Source organism: Colobus angolensis, unplaced genomic scaffold, assembly GCF_000951035.1.
Source record: "Colobus angolensis palliatus isolate OR3802 unplaced genomic scaffold, Cang.pa_1.0 Scaffold20, whole genome shotgun sequence".
In the NCBI taxonomy this organism is placed as follows: domain Eukaryota; kingdom Metazoa; phylum Chordata; class Mammalia; order Primates; family Cercopithecidae; genus Colobus; species Colobus angolensis.
Window position 1 is genome coordinate 6795596 of NW_012115155.1, and position 17158 is coordinate 6812753.

The following is a 17158-nucleotide window of genomic DNA, read 5'->3' on the forward strand; positions in this document are numbered from 1 at the left end:
AGTAAGCCCCACCAGGAAAAATTAAAAACAAAATGAGGAGTGACCTGAGCCGTCTAAGAACTGACAGTCGGTATGATATTTAATTCTAACTTAATAAAAATACAGTTGATGGGCAGTTAAAGACTGAATTTTGTGGTGTGGATCGTTCATTTTGGGAACTCTTTCCCGGGATTGAACTTAAGTTGAGCTTAGAACAACAAAGAGGATTTTCATGCAAAGGCGAGAGCCGGTAAAGGCAGGGCACATGTGTATTCCTGTGTGAGGCCCTTTAGAACCCATCTATGATTTGATCAAGGGGCTCCTGTTGTGTCAGTACCTGGGGTGGCTGCTCCTATTCATCTCCCATGGTGTGGACCTCCAGGAATTCTGTATTCTTGCATAAGTCCTTGCCTTGGCCAGGGTGGCTGGTTCAGTCAGGCCAAACAGAGCCCCTTGCAGGGGTTCTCACATTTAAGATTAGAGAGTAAGGTTCTTTGCTCATAGCAGAAGCCTTAGACTGCAGGATTCAGCAATCGGTCGCCACAATGCCTGCCACGGGAGGAGATGGGGATGCGGGAGGGTGAGTGAAATCAACCCACAGAGAAAAGAGGTGGCCAGGGAGGAGCCAGACACCTGGTTGTATTCAAGCCCTGAGGTTCAGTATTTCCTGAAACGATGCTGTGTCTCCTCCTGCTGTTTAGAGACGTTCAGCTTTTACTTGCATCTTTGAACTCATGGCTCTTTCATTTCCTGAAAGGGCTTAAACTGGGTTTTCCACATTTCCATCTAAGGTTTTCATTAGCATAAGTCTTTTTAGACCACACCTTTTACACTCTTAAGTTAGAGGCTGAAGAATCTAAACAAGTTGAGAGGGAAAAAAAGCATTGATTGTAGAAAGAAGGATTTAGTGTTTTCCGTTTTGTTTGTGTTCTCCATAATCTCCATATGTAAGGGCCGTGACATTTTAGCTCAAATTGGATTCAGAATCTATTTCTAGAACAGACACGATGTCAGGGGCCAATGAAGTTGTTGGCTGGCTGCAGTTTGAATCATTAGCAACAACCTCTGGCCACCAGCAGTTTAATGGCGAGGCTGTGCTCTACCACTGAGTGTGGCTTAGGATCTCTCTGCCTTCACCACTCAAGCCCCAGATGCAGATCAGAACTGAAGTGGAGAGACGGCCGCCCAGTTCACTCCATGAAACCAGGTTTGCTGTTCACAAGGACACTGATGAAATTTAAATGAACAAAGATGAAGTGTAACCTTTGTTTTCAGCTCCTGTGGTTGGCAACAGAGAATGGAAATCCCAGATCTGCAGAGGCAGGCTGAGTAGTAAACTGAGCTTAGCAATGTGCAAACCAAATTGCTCTCTCCACGAGCTGGGGGGGAAAAAAAAACGGTTAAAAAATGGAAAGAGTGCAGGAAAGAAAAAAACACAGTCTATGACTGTGTCACAAAACCATCTGCAAGTATAAGTGACAAAAATAAAAAGAGTTCACAGTTACTTACATTCTATAAGACCTTATTTAACTCCCACAAAGATTCAGATATTGTGCTTTGTCTTGATTTTAGAAGCAGAGAAACTAAATCTCTGAAAGGTATCGATAATAGCAAATGTCACAGAGCTAGAAATTGGAGGAACTGGGATTAAAACTTGGGTCTCTAATCTGACGCCTGGGATGTTTGACTGAATCTTGTCACCTCTGAAGGAGGTCATGCTATGCCTCAGCTGGGGCACAAGGGGATGGTCCCAGACCAGCCCTTACTCCATCACAATGGCCTCCATGCTCAGACATGGTAGCCTCTGGGCACAGTCCCCAATCTTCTGACTCTCAAACACCAGATCAATTTTAATTTCATTGCATGACCTTTAAAGCAAAAATTAAAGAATCTTGAAACATATCAAAATGGATCAGCATCCTGGGTAATCCAGGCCTTCGCCCATGGGTTCTAGAGACCACGGCAGTGACTACAGCAGCAAGGGCCAAGCTTGGACAGTGGTAGTCTCCACTGGAAAATGAAACCTAGAGCGGCCGGGATAATAAAATCCAGAGGGAGATTGGTAGGCCCAGTTATAACCTGTGTCCTTTTTGGCTTATATTCTATGAGTAGTTTTCATTTTTATTTTAACGTGGTGAAATTTTTGTATTCCATCAAATAAAATTTTAGTCCAATCCATAACAAATAAATACAATATTTGAAGATTAAGTTAAATAATTCTAGACCTGGTCTATGAAAATAATTCTTAGAGCCAGGGGGAGGAGTGTCAAAAATTGCAGTCATACATTAGCCTCGGTATTCATTTTATTTGGCTGTTCTGGTTTGGTTGCTAAATACTGAGAAAATCTTGATTCACACAAATAAGCTGCCTATCAAAAGAAGTTCTAGATACCATGCTTTGCAATAGCTGATGTTTTTCAATAAGACTGATCTAGAAGCATTCAAAAGTGGGTATAATTTCTTTTTTTTTTACTTCAAATTTGAGAATCGTGTGCATTTCTTAGAAAAGTAAAAGCCAGATAAATATATAGTCAGTGCTAACACTTGCTATGATATGTTATTATTTTAATATCATGTTCATCCATTCGCTTGTTCTTGCTTCATTCTTATGCAGTGGAAAGAGCTTGTAGCATGCAGGTATCCCTGAGCATGGCTGGGCTTAAGGGGATGAGGCTGTGGAGTAGCGGTGCCCTCTCTGTATCCACTCTACTGCCTGCGTGGGCCTGAGCAGCCCTGATGATACATGACAGTGCAGTGTAACATCATTCCCCATTAAAGTTCACAGGAATCCCAGGGAAGGTGGGGAAAGATTTCCATCAAAGTCCCCAGAGTTAGCCTGGAGCTAAAGACGAACATTGCTAGTGTAGGGTGTTAAAACCTGATTCATGACACATTCGAAAATGATACCATTTTAACTTAAAACTTACAAAATAATTAGAAATATTTGACAAGAGAGCACAAAACAAGGAAAGGAAAGGGAAAAAATAAAAGCCCACAATTTGCAGCCCCTCTGAACCATCTCTACAGAATGACTGTCTACTGAGGTGCAGACCTTTGCTCTTCAGCGAGGTCTGGGAGCCAGCAGTTTCCTCATTCCCCATAAACTTATTATAAATTCATAACCTCTGTAGCAGGGTCTTCATTTTAACCAAAGTTTGAGAAGCACTGAGTCAAGTAATAGAAATATTTCTATTCGTAGTGCAATCTGAGTGATGTCCTAAAATTAACAAGAAGACCCTTAATAGTAATCTGGAGAGCTCTACTGTCTGTGCACTTCCTGATAGCTCCAATATTCCAACTGAGGTACCACAATCATGACGCTGAACGAAAGCCTACTAGTGTAAGGAACACAAAACCTTCTTCCTAACGGATGTGAAGTAGACTAACCCAACCGGATTTCTCTCCCATGAAATCTGCAGCACCTCTGTCAATTGTGTGGTGGATTTCCGTTCTGATGGATCACTTCTAGGTCCCTGAGATAAACGGGTTGATGAGAGAAATTTAATTATATTCTCTTTTGTGAAAATGACCCCACCAAGCTCATAGGGAGTTCTCTTCCTTTGTGCATTTTTTTGGTATATATGATTTTATAATTTGGTGGTAGGGGACTTGTTTCTGAAGTTCCCAGGTAGCAATGTCTTGCTACTATTTTCATAGGCTCAGGTTGTTTGTCGTATTAACAATATTAGTATGGATGATGCTGATACATTCTTCTTGATTCTGAATGTCCTCTGCTTTGAAGAACTGGCCTTTGAATAATTGAGCACTTCAGGGTCATACATTTTAGGTGTGCAGTAGAGTAGAGAGAGAACCTTTCCCTTTTCTGTTCAGTGGCCATCACTGGCCCATGCAGGGAGAGGCATGTGTGCCCTTTGTGCCCGGCTTCTTCTTGAACCCCAGCATTGTTGCTGGGATCACTGACGTGCATTGCAAGCTCATTCTATCATCTTTGCTTGTCCATTATCTGGGGATCATCGCAACAATCTGCAATTGACTCCCTGCTGTGAACTAGACCCTGGAAAATTTAGGAAACTGACTTTTGACACTTTTCTTTTTATTTCCTTAATTCCTTAATGTCTGCATCTGCTGTAATTACAACAAATTTCAATTATAATGGAGATCCAACTGTGGGGGTAAAATGGGATTATGATAATTGTTAGAATGGAAAGGCATAGAAATAGGTTTCAAAAGCTTTCAGAAAAGCTATCTGACCAAAACAAGATCAATGCAGTTGGCTGCTAATTAAAGCAAACAGACAAAGGAACGCAACCTAGCTGATTTTTAATGTATGAGCTTCATAACAGCTTACATTAGTCAGCTTGCATTTTGAGAACTATTGAAACGTTTTGTTCTTTTGTCTCCAAGGAAAGCATATAGAAATTAAACTGACCTTCAACTGTATAAAGAAGGAATGAGAATTCTTTAAAAGGGAGGTTACTCCATGGAGCATAAATACATTCAGATTCATGTATAGAGAATCATTTATCTGAACATTTGGGAATTTCAAAGGCCTGTCATTTGGCGTCCTATTCATTTTAGTCTGTTATGGGAAATAGAGTAGAGGGAAATCTAACGGTGAAGAAAAATTATTTCCATAAGTTTTTATTTAAGTACCCTGAGTATATTTTTTATGCTGTTATCTTTTAACCGATGATTTTCTCAAGATGTGTTCAGGTTGATGATTTTTTTAGGGGGGTGGGCATGAGTCTAAAAAGTTCATATGTCTAAATAACTGCAATAAAAAATGGCCACTTGGGCACACACAGTTAACTACTGTGCTTATTTTCTTAGACAAAGGACCATTTTCTTTTCTTTTAATTTTTACAAGAGACTTAGAATGTACATGAATCAATAGGGGGCAATAATGAATGGTGATCATGAGAAGTGTGTTATCAGATGAGCTTTATCCAAAAGGGCAAAGGCCGTCCCCATTTAATTTTCTTTCCAGAGTTTGATGAGGGATGTAGAGGGCAGTCGGTTAGACCTGGGTTTAAATGTTCACTCTGCCGTCACTGGAAATCTGGAACTCGCTGAGTCTCAGGAGCTTCACATGCAAAGGTGACCCCACTATACACCTCTTGGGTACTATGACAGCTGCATCCAGGCAATGACACCAGGACAGGCCTGGCATCTCATGGGGCCATTGAACGCATTGGCAGTGATACATATCCAGTGCCCACCTCTCCAGGCGGATTGCCCATCCTCAGATATCTGAACATCTTCTTTTGTCCAGCTGGTCTCTTTCCTGGGCTTAGAATGTGCCTTAGGACAGCTTGACTCTCTCTTTTTACAGACCATTTCCTCCCTCAGCTGCATGAATGTCCCTTTACCATTGTCCGATAGCAAGCATATACACACATGCACTCACATGCACACATATGTCTATGTGTGAGTATACCTATATATTTGTGTGTATATATATGTGTGTATTTATGTACGCACACATGCACATATACAAACTAAAATAAAATATCTCTACATTTCTTTCCAGACTCATTGTAAAAGCCATGAGCAGAAATATATAAAAAGTGAGATGGTACTTTTATTCCCGCAGTTGACCACTGTTAACATATTTCCAGTCCATTGAAGAATTTTCCAATCTCCTTACATACAGACGTACTATTCGTGTTAATGTCTCATGGCATTCTACAGTCCGGATGTACTATCATTTGTTTAGCCATCCCCCAAATGGTAGATTAGCCATTAATTATGTTTTTAACTGTTACCAATGACAAGAATGTTACATTGTTGTTGTATGTGTAAAAATGTATTTCTGGGACATTATTGAAAGAAACAGAATTCTAGGTCAAAGCAGATATATAACTTAAGTTTTTAAAATGCCGCTGTGTCCATGGCATTATGGCAATGTTCTTCATATGCTGCATGACCAGAAAGTAGTATAACACAAAACACTGGCAAAGGCTGTAAAGGAGCAATGTGTTCCAAGAAGAAATAGTTGGGCCTGGCAGGGTGGCTCACACCTGCAATCCCAGTACTTTGGGAGACCGAGGCAGGCAGATCACCTGAGATCAGGAGTTCAAGACCAGCCTGGCCAACATGGTGAAACCCAGTCTCTACTAAAAATACAAATATTAGCTGGGCAAACTGGCGCTTGACTGTAATCCCAGCTACTTGGGAGGCTGAGGCAGGAAAATTGCTTGAACCTAAGAGGTGGAAGTTGTAGTGAGCCGAGATCGTGCCACTGCCCTCCAGCCTTGGTAACAGACCAAGACTCCATCTCAAAAAAAAATAAAAAATAAAGTTAGAATGCATAAGGAAAATAAAAGGATTGATTATGCAGTATCAAAAAAAAGAATGCAAGAAAAATGATGCAAAATGTTTTTCTGTAATATTTGCAAATTAAGGAAAATAAAATCCAGAGTTTTCCAATTTTGAGTAAACAAATTTATCAAAATACTACTTAGGGAATTTGGGAGAACAACTTGGCAAATAGATTAAATCTCAAACCTGTTATTTTCACCAAAAAGTAACCATTGTGGAGACAGACAGAGGAAGGGAAACTAGAGGCAGAATTCAGTGCTCCAGACTGAACAAATGGAAGTGGCTCCCAGGGTCAGCTCCTGAGCATTGTGCAGAGCCTGATGGAGAAGCTGAGTTTCTCCCCAGGGACATGAGAGCCAAAGGCAGGATGTAAGAACAGAATTGTGAGCCAAGGCAGGTGCCGATGGGAGTGTTCTGGTGCCCGCAAAAGATGATTTTTTGTATGCAGAGCAGACTTTAGCAAGGTTTATTTTTGGTTTTAAAAGAGTGATGTTGAGTTTCTTAAAATTTTAAAATCCTTGTTAAGTTTTTTCTTCTTTTTTTAAAATTCAGCTTATAATGTCTTACTCTATTTATACATCTCGCAGGTTTTAGCTATCAGGTCTAAGGGACCTTTGGAAATGTTTAATCCTGGATTTGGTTATTTAAGTACCTTCAAATACTGTAAATTACATATATGATATATTTTATTAACTTTCCAAGTTCATCAATTTGTTAATTAACAAACAGAATGTGACGAACATTTGTCAATCTTAAACATTCAGAAAACAAACATTTAACTTAAATGAACTTCTGTCTTAGGTTTTTTACTAAGGAAGATTTCAATTAAGGATCTAAATCAGTTGTCTCATACATTTTGTAATTTTTTTTTTTTTTTGAAACGGGGTCTTGTCACGTTGTCCCCTAGGCTGGAGTGTAGTGGTGAGGTCAACACTCACTGTGGCCATGAATTCCTGGGCTCGAGCAGTCCTCCCACTTCAGCTTCTCAAGTAATTAGGGCTATAGGCGTGCACCTCCATACCCAGCTATTATTTGAATTTTTTGTAGAGACAGGGTTTCCCTGTGTAGTCCAGGCTTATCTTGAACACCTGACCTCAAGCAATCCTCCAGCCTTGACCTCCTAAAAGGCTGAGATTACAGGAGTGAGCCACTGAGCTTGGCCTTACACATTTTAAACTGAAGTTTACAAGAATTATACTCAAATAGGCCAAATTCTCCTACAAACTACAAACACTAAAGGACTATTAAAATATATTCAAAGTTTTATTATAATCTTCCTACAAGAGACAAGAACTAGAGCCGGCCAATTCGAAAATTCTCTCTTAGCCAGGGACCTTTATGAGAGAAAAGAGAAATGAGATATTCCTTGTTAGACTTAATGTTTTTAGAAAAATTTAAAAATTAAAAACTCAGTTAATGATTATTAAACTTCATGACTTAATGTAAGACATTAAGATTCTAAGGGTAAGGTTCTTCCTAAGACTGACAGTCAACTGATACTGAATCTTAACTCTGTTAAAATTCATCGTAAATATGCTCAAGTATTTTCTTTTAACTTGGGAATGCTGATTTTTTCTGAGAAAAATGAAAATTACATCACACAGAAGTTTCTGTCCAGGACTAGTTTTGTAACCATTTTTCTCTTTCAGTACCATACTTCTTTACCCAAAAACATTCATACCATGGTTCTGATTATTTTAAACTTTTGATGCTGAATTCAGAAACTTCTGGGCTTAAAAATTGCGTGCCTAAGGAAGACACGTAACGTGCTAAGTGATGAAGATTTGAGACTGTCAATGTTGGTGACTGTGGTGGACATCCTTGGCCCCTATGTGTGGAAGCTCAGGCAAGGGCTCCATAACATCCTCAGCTGGCTGACCACGAAACCCATGTCACTAGATTCAAAGACCAAATATGGATCCTCAATGAATTTTCCATTTGCTTAATACACATTGATGAACTCTTACATTTTTCTGTACTTGTGGGATTATACAACTTAAGTTTAATTTAAATGGCATGCAATAAAAATGTTTGGTAGGTTAAATGACTATTTGACTTGCCATGATAACTAATAAGGTCTTTCTACTAAAAGCAGGCAGGGTCTAAAATTTTCTGACATTAGTAGTAAAAACGAGAAAGTAACCATGTTAACTCACATAGGCTCAGGACACAGAAAAACTCTCTGTCGTCTGCAAAAAAAATGTAAACCACAAGAGCAGGGCAGGGGCAGAGGCTGTCTTCTGGGTTAATCTATTTTGAAGATGTCACAAACTAGTAGCGAAGAGGGATTGAAAACAGAATTGACATCTTCCTTTCCCATTGGAAATTTATAGAATAAATTCTATATCGTTAATTGTGCAAACGTACATATGTTTTCTTTAGTGTAATTTTATTTCCAATTAATCCATTTGTCATATTAAGATCCCTTTTCCTACCAAAAAATATCTTTAAAAAAAATCTAAACTGACAACTCCACATTGCCTAACAGTGTCTGGAATCAGTCGAGAAAATATGCAAAGCCCCCTAGCCCTCACTTTGGCAGAAGTGATGACTAAGATGTATGCTTAGGGATCACTTTTAGGGAGATGATCTGGCATTTGTTTGAAGGAGGATGTGCAGTGCTCCAAAGTACAGACTTCAGTGACGGGTAGTACGCTTCACCTTCCTGACTCTGTCACTTTGTACTTGGACAAGTTATTCACCCTCACCTAGTCTTGCTTTTTAAATCTGTAAAACGGAAATAATGCTGTTAAAGCAACGTCCCAGATGTGATTGCTAACACATGTCAAAGTGTCTTCAAACTTTTTGGCCAGGGAAAAGCCTTAAAGAAAATCAAGATCAAAATTTCCTCTTGGTGGAGATATTTTGTAGGAAGGAAAAAAAAGATGTTTGGTTAAAAATTATTTAGATAGTCATAAAGCTAGTTTAAGGTTATTGTATTTTTAAATATGGTCTGCCTTAGGTTTTTGTGGGATTCCCTCGCTCTTGTGTTGGGAATTAACTGAAGGGGTTGAGAACGAAAGGCGGAAGACCAGTTAGCTGAAAAGTGTAGTTATTCTGGTGAGAGATGCTTGTGGCTCAGACTAGGGCAGCACTGGGGAGGGGTGATAAGTGGTGAGATTCAGGACAGTTTCTGAAGGCCCAGCCAGCAGGAATTGCTCACATCTTGGATATGGGCTATGGGAGAAGGAGAGCATCTTCAAGATTGGGGACCTAGGTACTGGTAAGAAGGGTATTGCCATCAACTGTGATAGTGAAAAACACAGGTGAAGTAGACGGTGTGGGCAGGGTGAGGGAGGAGATCAGAAAGTCAGGTTTGGTTAAAGGTAACAAGGATCAAGGTGAGCAGGATGCATAAATTGAATTTTTCAGCAGACTTTTTAATCTCATGAAAATCTATCAAAATTGTACACAGATTTTATCAGGAATGCTAGATATTCTACCGCCCCCCTCCTCAAAAAAAAAAAAAAAAAAAGCTCTAAGTTGCATCATGCATAAGGGTTCTGCTTCTGATCCAATTAAAGGACAATTATCTTTCTAAGTACTTAAGCCATAAAGTTGTTAGGGCCCAAAAATACAGCTTGATGGACATAAGTAATCAAAAGGAATTGCATTACTGACTTGCATCCCTAAGTGACCACTAGAGAACGTCCAATTCATGGTCTCTATCTTACTTCTCCATTCAGAGAAATCTGAGTTTCTCTTCCCTCTCTCAATTGCTCCTTGCCTGTGGCTGCACAGAAGAAGGCTCTTTGCCCTTGTGTTCCTGTTGTCTCACCACAAAAAAAAAAAAAAAAAAAAAAAAATCACACACACACACACACACAAATGAGGCTCCTTTGCCTGCCCTCTTTCCTACTGAGTTCTTACTGTGCTGCTCAGGAGCATGCAGGTAAAGGCAAATGAGTGAAGGTCAGCGAGGCTGTGATGAACTGAGGAGGCTTACCTAACAGAGGCCTGCACCCCAGAAATGTCCATCCCTTCATTCAATCAATCTACAACCATTTATAGAGTGCCTACCTTGCTTACTACTTTGAGTATGTCAGTGCACCAAACAGACAGCAAACAGTGCTCTTCTGGAACTAATGTTCATTTTGAGAGAGACAGACACTGAATCATAAACGGATGCATAAGCAGAATATCTAATGTGTTAGAAGGTAATACATGCTAAAGACAAATAAAATAGCAGGGAAAGAGATTCCAGGGAAAGAGGTTCCAGGGAAACAGTGAGGAAAGTTTGCAACATTAAATAACATGATGGTGGCAGGGCTCTTTGAGGTGACACTTGAGCAGGAACATGAGCTGAGACATGGGCCATGGGGATATCTGGGAAAAAACATTCTGGGTGGGGGGAATTCCAGCACAAGAACCCTGACAAGGGAGCATTCCTGGTGTGCTTTACGAACAACAGAGTCAACATGGTTGGAGCAGCTGTAGAAAAGGGAAAAGAGTAGGGATGAGTTCAGAGGGTTAAGGGGAGCAGATCAATAAGAACTGGAAGATCATTTTAAGGATATTGCTTTTGTCCTAGATAAAATAGGGAGCCAGAGGAGAGGTATTTAAAATGATCTACCTTAGGTTTTTAATAGGGTCCCCCTTGCTCTTGTGTTGGAAATTAATTGAAGGGACCAAGGATGGAAGCTGGGAGACCAGTTAGGTGATAATTGCTGTTATTCTGGTGAGAGATGCTTGCGGCTCAGACCAGAGCAGCATCAGGGGAGGGGTGATAAGTAGTGAGATTCAAGACAGCTTCTGAAGGCCCAGCCAGCAGGAATTGCTCACATCTTGGATATAGGCTATGAGAGAAGGAGAGGATCTTCAAGTTTAAGAACCTGGATACTGGTAAGGAAGGTGTTGGCATCAACTGTGATAGTGAAGAACACAGGTGAAGCAGGCGGTGGGGGCAGGGTGGGAGGAGACTGGAGAGTTCGGTTTGGGTACACAAAGTTTGGAATACCTATTAGACACTCACGTGGAGCTGTCCAGCAGACAGCTGCATAGAGAAGTCTGGAGTTCACCAGCAAAGACTGAACTCAAATCTAAACGTTGAAGTCGCTCGTGTGTAGCCATGAGATTTCCTTTGACTTTGCTCAGTCATCTTATTTTTGCTTGAAAAGAAGCTAAAAATTCATATTTCTTCTGTGAAACTTTCCAAATTAAAAACAAACCGACAGACTGCTTTTCCCTGAACTGTCTTGATTCCTCTTGCTTTCATCACACTTTTCCCAGGCCTCATCCACTCCAGCTGGAAACTTCAGCCCGGCCCCAGTTAAAGCTAAGTTACAAAGAAATAACCACTATGATCTTCCTGAAGGAAAGCTGCGGGGGTCCTTTTGTTCTTCCTAACGCTCATGTAGAGAGAGCATGTTCACCTGAAACTGTGCTTGCCAGGATGCCTGAAATTGGACTCCGGTTTAAATACTCAGAAACCTCTGTCTCTAGTCTACCTAGTGGTTCCATCTCGCAACATCCTACAAAATCTTCTCTCTGCTCTGAAGTAGTTTCTTTGCCTGTCTCCATTGCTGTGCATTTGCCTTTAAAGAGAAATACTCTGTTTCTTCCTATTTCCCATGAACAGCCAAACACAACACAAAACAACCACCTTGAGGCCCAAACCATGTACCTCTGTAGGATGGACTGTGACCTTAGGTACATGGACCACTCCAGATGAACCTTCTCACTTTACCTATCACCCAGATTGTCAATAGCCCCACCTAGCAATGATCCTTCTCTTTTGGAAGAAATTTTTATTTGGATAAACATTATAAAGACTTTTGACCCTCTGACTTTTTTTTTTCTCCTTTCATTTCTATCTGTTCTCTTTCTTTCAACCCTTTCTCTCATTTCCGTTAAGATAATGCACATTCTGCTTTTATACGGAAGCTAACGGCTTCCAATGTGTCTGCCACACTATCTGAGTTTTTCCGGGGACACGTCACCATGCTAGATTATCTGGGCTTTGGGGAGTTAAGAGGAAAGCCATTGTGTCCATGCCGAAAGCTTTCTTTATTAAACATTGTGCACCAAAGGAAGTCACATCCATCCAGATGCAGTTACAGATGCAATATCGTTAGGATTTTAGAAGACAGACGTTCAATGTGTTTATCTCCTAGCGGTTGGGATTAAGAGCCTAACACCTAAAAGAGCGAGTGCCCTCACACTTAACTGACTCTTTTCACTTGCCAGTTCTATGATGGGTCTTTTTCTGGGCTAATGTCTTCGATGCTCCGTTTATGCCACATAGAGAGAGAGAGAGAGAAACAAAAGCCCATTTAAAACGAACTGATTAAAGAACAAGGCAACTATACTCGTAAAACTGCCCTTTATAAATAAGAAAATTGATGTTACGCATCTTTTATCTCAAGCGTCTATTTTACAGATGAGGTTTTCTAATCACACTGTGCATTGAACCAAAATGAACCAAGCTTGAAGGCATCTCTACTAGTGCTCATTTATTAGTATTTTTTTTTCTTTCTCATTCTGGGAAAACTAGATTTTTCCTTACTCAAGTACTCTTTTACCCTTCCAGGAATTCATCATTGGTTTTTCTGAGTGACCATAGACAAATAAGTTTCTACTAAGTTAATAAAAATGTAGTTTCTACATTTTTATTGATAAATTGAGTTTATCACTGCAAAATAGGGTCTGTGTGAGGCATATTAAGGATGTGTTCTAAGTGCCCAGAGATTTCTTAGAGCTTTTGCCTAAACTCTTCTCCCTACATGCCAAAGTGGATTTTGTGACCTTTTGTTTTAAAAATATTTAAAGTGGAGCAGGTGCTGTTTGGCTCATGCCTGTTATCCTAGCACTTTGAGAGGCCGAGGCGGGTGGATCACCTGAGGTCAGGAGTTCCAGACCAGCCTGGCCAACCCATAGTTGAGATGGCTAAACCCCGTCTCTACTAAAAATACAAAAATTAGCCAAGTATGATGACAGGCGCCTGTAATCCCAGTTACTCGGGAGGCTAGAGAATCACTGGAACCCTGGAGGTGGAGGTTGCAGTGGGCTTAGATCTTGCCCACTACACTCCAGCCTGGATGACAGAGCAAGACTTCATTTCAAAAAAAAAAAAAAAAAGATTAAAGTGCGGAAAGTGTTTCTTTTTCTTTTTGTAATTACAGGAGTATTCTTTCTTACTCAAAGTTAAAATTCTGTTAGTTGAAAGTAAGAGAATGCCAGCTCGAACTAGCCTAATCGCAATGAGGATTTTCCTGGAAAAGGGTTGGGCTATTTCACAGAATCCAATATAGATGAAAATAGCCAGCCCTCAGGAAGTTCATGGGTGCAGTGAAGTCTCAAGAACAGCAGGGACCCACCACACAGCGTTGGCATGTCCCTTTTTTGCCGCATGCTGCATGTCAGCATATATTTTTATTCTGTCTCTCTTTCACTGCAGACAAACTTTCTTATGTCTGAAAACATGACCACTGAGAATGTCTGGGTTTTTTATTTTATAGTTTCAGCCACCAAACAAAGGCAACCCTGAACTTTCTTGGGGCCCGAAACAAAAGAACTACAGAATAAGCAACTATTGAGTGTGCTTTGTTCCGTTTTTCTTTCTTAAGGCAATTTCTTTCTTGTAGGGGGAGGACAGCAATAATACTACCATTTGCTCATTATGGAAATCTCTGTGTGCGTTTACATGTGTGCTGTGCGGAGGGGGATGGGATGGGGCAAAAGGAGATGTGGGAAGGTCATGGAAACACTGGGCAGCTTCAGAAGAGAAAATTATGGCAAAAGGTAAACTGCAGGAGAAGCAGTATTTCAGAAGCAGGGAGATGCCGGGATGTGAAAGAAAACAGGTTGTGGGGACAGGGGGCATTCAAAACAGTGCTAGCCCCCCGGATCTCCTCAGAACATGCCTGGAAAAAAAGATCTTTACTTGGATGAGGACATCAAGGCTCTAAGTTTTTGGAACTCCCCTCTGAGGACAGGCATAGAGCAGGACAGGATCTCCGAGTTACCCGAGTGAGAATCTTTCGGCCTTTCCTCTCCATCAAGACCAGGAGAGTGGGTGGGAATAAAGAGGAGAGGTAGAATTTGAATAGAGAGAGGACCACTGTTTTGTTGTTTGTTTGTTTGGCTGTTTTGTGTGAATACATTCTATAGCAAAACTATGGGCCCTTCATTTAAATCTTTCCTGTACTTTAGGCTAGCATTGAATACCATAAAGTTATCAGCAAGCTTTTGCCAAACATAAGCTCCGTCAGCACAATTGTATGTTTGCTGTGCTGAGCAGAAAATTTCTAATAATATGTCTGAACATATGCAGGAATATTCGTTTCTGGGCTTTGAAACAATCTTTGCTGGAGGCTTTCCTACCTATATAGGGCAGTCAGAGTAAATCATTTTACTTTTGCTTGCCTCAGATTCTTAGTGGCTTCACAATGAACCCATCTATTGTATTACATACCACTTCTGTAATTTCATTGCTTGCACCCTCTTTCTTTTTAAATTCACGGGACTTATTCTCCTATACTCTCTCAGGCCCTATAAAGATTGTTTTCAAAAATTATGGTACATATCACTTTTTTTTTTTTGAGACAGAGTCTCGCTCTGTCGCCCAGGCTAGAGTACAGTAGCCGGATCTCAGCTCACTGCAAGCTCCGCCTCCCGGGTTCCCACCATTCTCCTGCCTCAGCCTCCCGAGTATCTGGGACTACAGGCGCCGCCACCTCGCCCAGCTAGTTTTTTGTATTTTTTAGTAGAGACAGGGTTTCACCGTGTTAGCCAGGATGGTCTCAATCTCCTGACCTCATGATCCACCCATCTCGGCCTCCCAAAGTGCTGGGATTACAGGCTTGAGCCACCGCGCCCGGCCCGTATCATTGTTTTTACTCTTAATTTTATTCACTACATTTACTGAGCACCAGCCAGGTTATCTCTTAATGGCAGCAGTGTAAGAGGTGCAGAGAATAACCCAAAGGCACCATGTAGTAAATGGGATTTGAACTCAGATACATGTCTCCCTAAAGTCTGTGATTTCTGTACGGAAGAAATAAACGTTACCTCCACTCCCGTTAGCCCGACTAATTCTAAAGATTTTTCCTTTCCACTATTTTTTTAAATTTATAAAGGCTGTGTTTTATTTGGTTGTGTTCATGCTTCATATGTTAAACTTTTACTTACTCTAGTCCTGGTCTGTGATAATCATTTTTGTCCACATCATTTGTTGTAGTTTTATAATTTTATGCACTACAGATTTCCTGAGTAATTTTCTAATGTTGGACACTTATGTCGATTCACCATTATTAATGGCGTCATTGTCAATAACACCAGTTAGCATATATATTTTTCATATTTTGAACAATAGCCTTAAGAAAGGGTCATTTCAGTGTGATTGCTGATTCAAATTATATAAATATTTTATAGAGTTTTTAATGTGTGTAGTAAAAATATTTTTCACAATAGCCTACTATTTTGACCTTAAGTAGTGAAGTCTTTGTTTTGAAAATAGCGTTTATACTTCTACAAATGATGAAGTATCCTTGCATTTTAGATGCACGAGTATCATCTTTTCTAATTTCATATTGTCTTTGTGCGGTTTAAAATAGGTACCTGGTCATTCCCCAAAAAAGAAGCATGAGGACAATGACCTCAATTATCTGCCTCTCCTTTAAAAATGCAAAACCATTAAAAAATATAAAATGATTATCTTTATACATTTTATTTTTTTGGTAAGTGAAAAACCTTACAAATTCTGGCCGCTTCAAATGAACTTTAAGTCAACATGGATTTGCCTTAATAATAACATTCTTAACTTAAATACCTACATCAGTTCTGAAACTTTAATTGCCCACTAATGCAAGGTGATTCTACCTTTTGTGGTAAAACTGTAATACTCTTACTATTTTGACGTCATTCAACCTGCCTTAGGTATGGGAGTATAGCAAATCAATATCTACTATTAATTGAGGCAGTTGGATATGAGGCATTTTTGCTTTCCCCTTTCTGTCCATTGATTTGGTTCTTTTCATTTATGTTTTCTTTCATTAGGTGTTTGCCAAACTACTGTGAACATGGAGGAAGCTGCTCCCAGTCCTGGACCACCTTCTATTGTAACTGCAGTGACACAAGTTACACTGGTGCCACCTGCCACAACTGTGAGTAGATTGAGCATTTGCCCCTGGTGGGATGGACAAAACTCCAGAAATACCATTGTTAACTTCAGGATCTATTTAGCATGGGGCAGGCATGTTTTATTGACTCATTCAACATTTGTGTTTTAAGAGGTTGTTATATACCAAACACTTTGTTGGGCACAGAGGATGCATGGATACAAGCCATATTCTTGTGGAGTTTATGGTCTACCAGCAAAACAGACAGGAAATGGGATCATGACAATACAGTTGAATAAGTTTAAGGTGGAAGCAAGGGAAGGTGCTGTAGGCACACAAGAGGGAGCTATTAAGTCAATTGCATTGTCTTGATGAGTTGTTAGGCTGCTGTACTAAACAAACTAACATCTCTGTGGTCTAAGTAACAAGGTCCATGCCATGCCTGTGTCACAAGTCCATCAAGCATGACAGAGGCCCTTCTTCCACCTTGTCCTCATTCTTAGATGGTAACAAAGTTCTATTATCTGGAAGGTTGCTGTATGTAGTAAGAGGAAACACAGGGAGGGAAGCACAGGGAAGCATGCACTAGCTTTTCAAAGCTTCTACTTGGAAGTAGAAAACATTAGTTCCACTCACATTCTATTGGCCAAATAAAGCCATGTGGGCACACTCAACTTCAATAGGGGCTGAAGTGTAATTTTTACCATGGAATGGGAGAAAACAGAACCTGAATATTGATGATAAGTGCTAATGACTGCCTGTCAAGCCCAGTGTTAGGGAGACTTCAAATAGAAGACCTGAGCTGACCTTGTTGTAGAAATATGGGAGAAAACAAGAAA

The 17158-nt window shown here is 40.2% G+C and overlaps 1 protein-coding gene across 1 annotated transcript in view; it reads left to right on the plus strand.

The window, feature by feature from the left end:
• Positions 1-17158, plus strand: part of CNTNAP5 (contactin associated protein-like 5) — an 886807-nt gene that overhangs the window by 519919 nt on the left and 349730 nt on the right. Inside the window, exon 11 of the mRNA XM_011941654.1 lies at positions 16258-16364. Coding sequence (XP_011797044.1) covers positions 16258-16364 — 107 coding nt within the window. The remainder of the gene's footprint in view (positions 1-16257; positions 16365-17158) is intronic.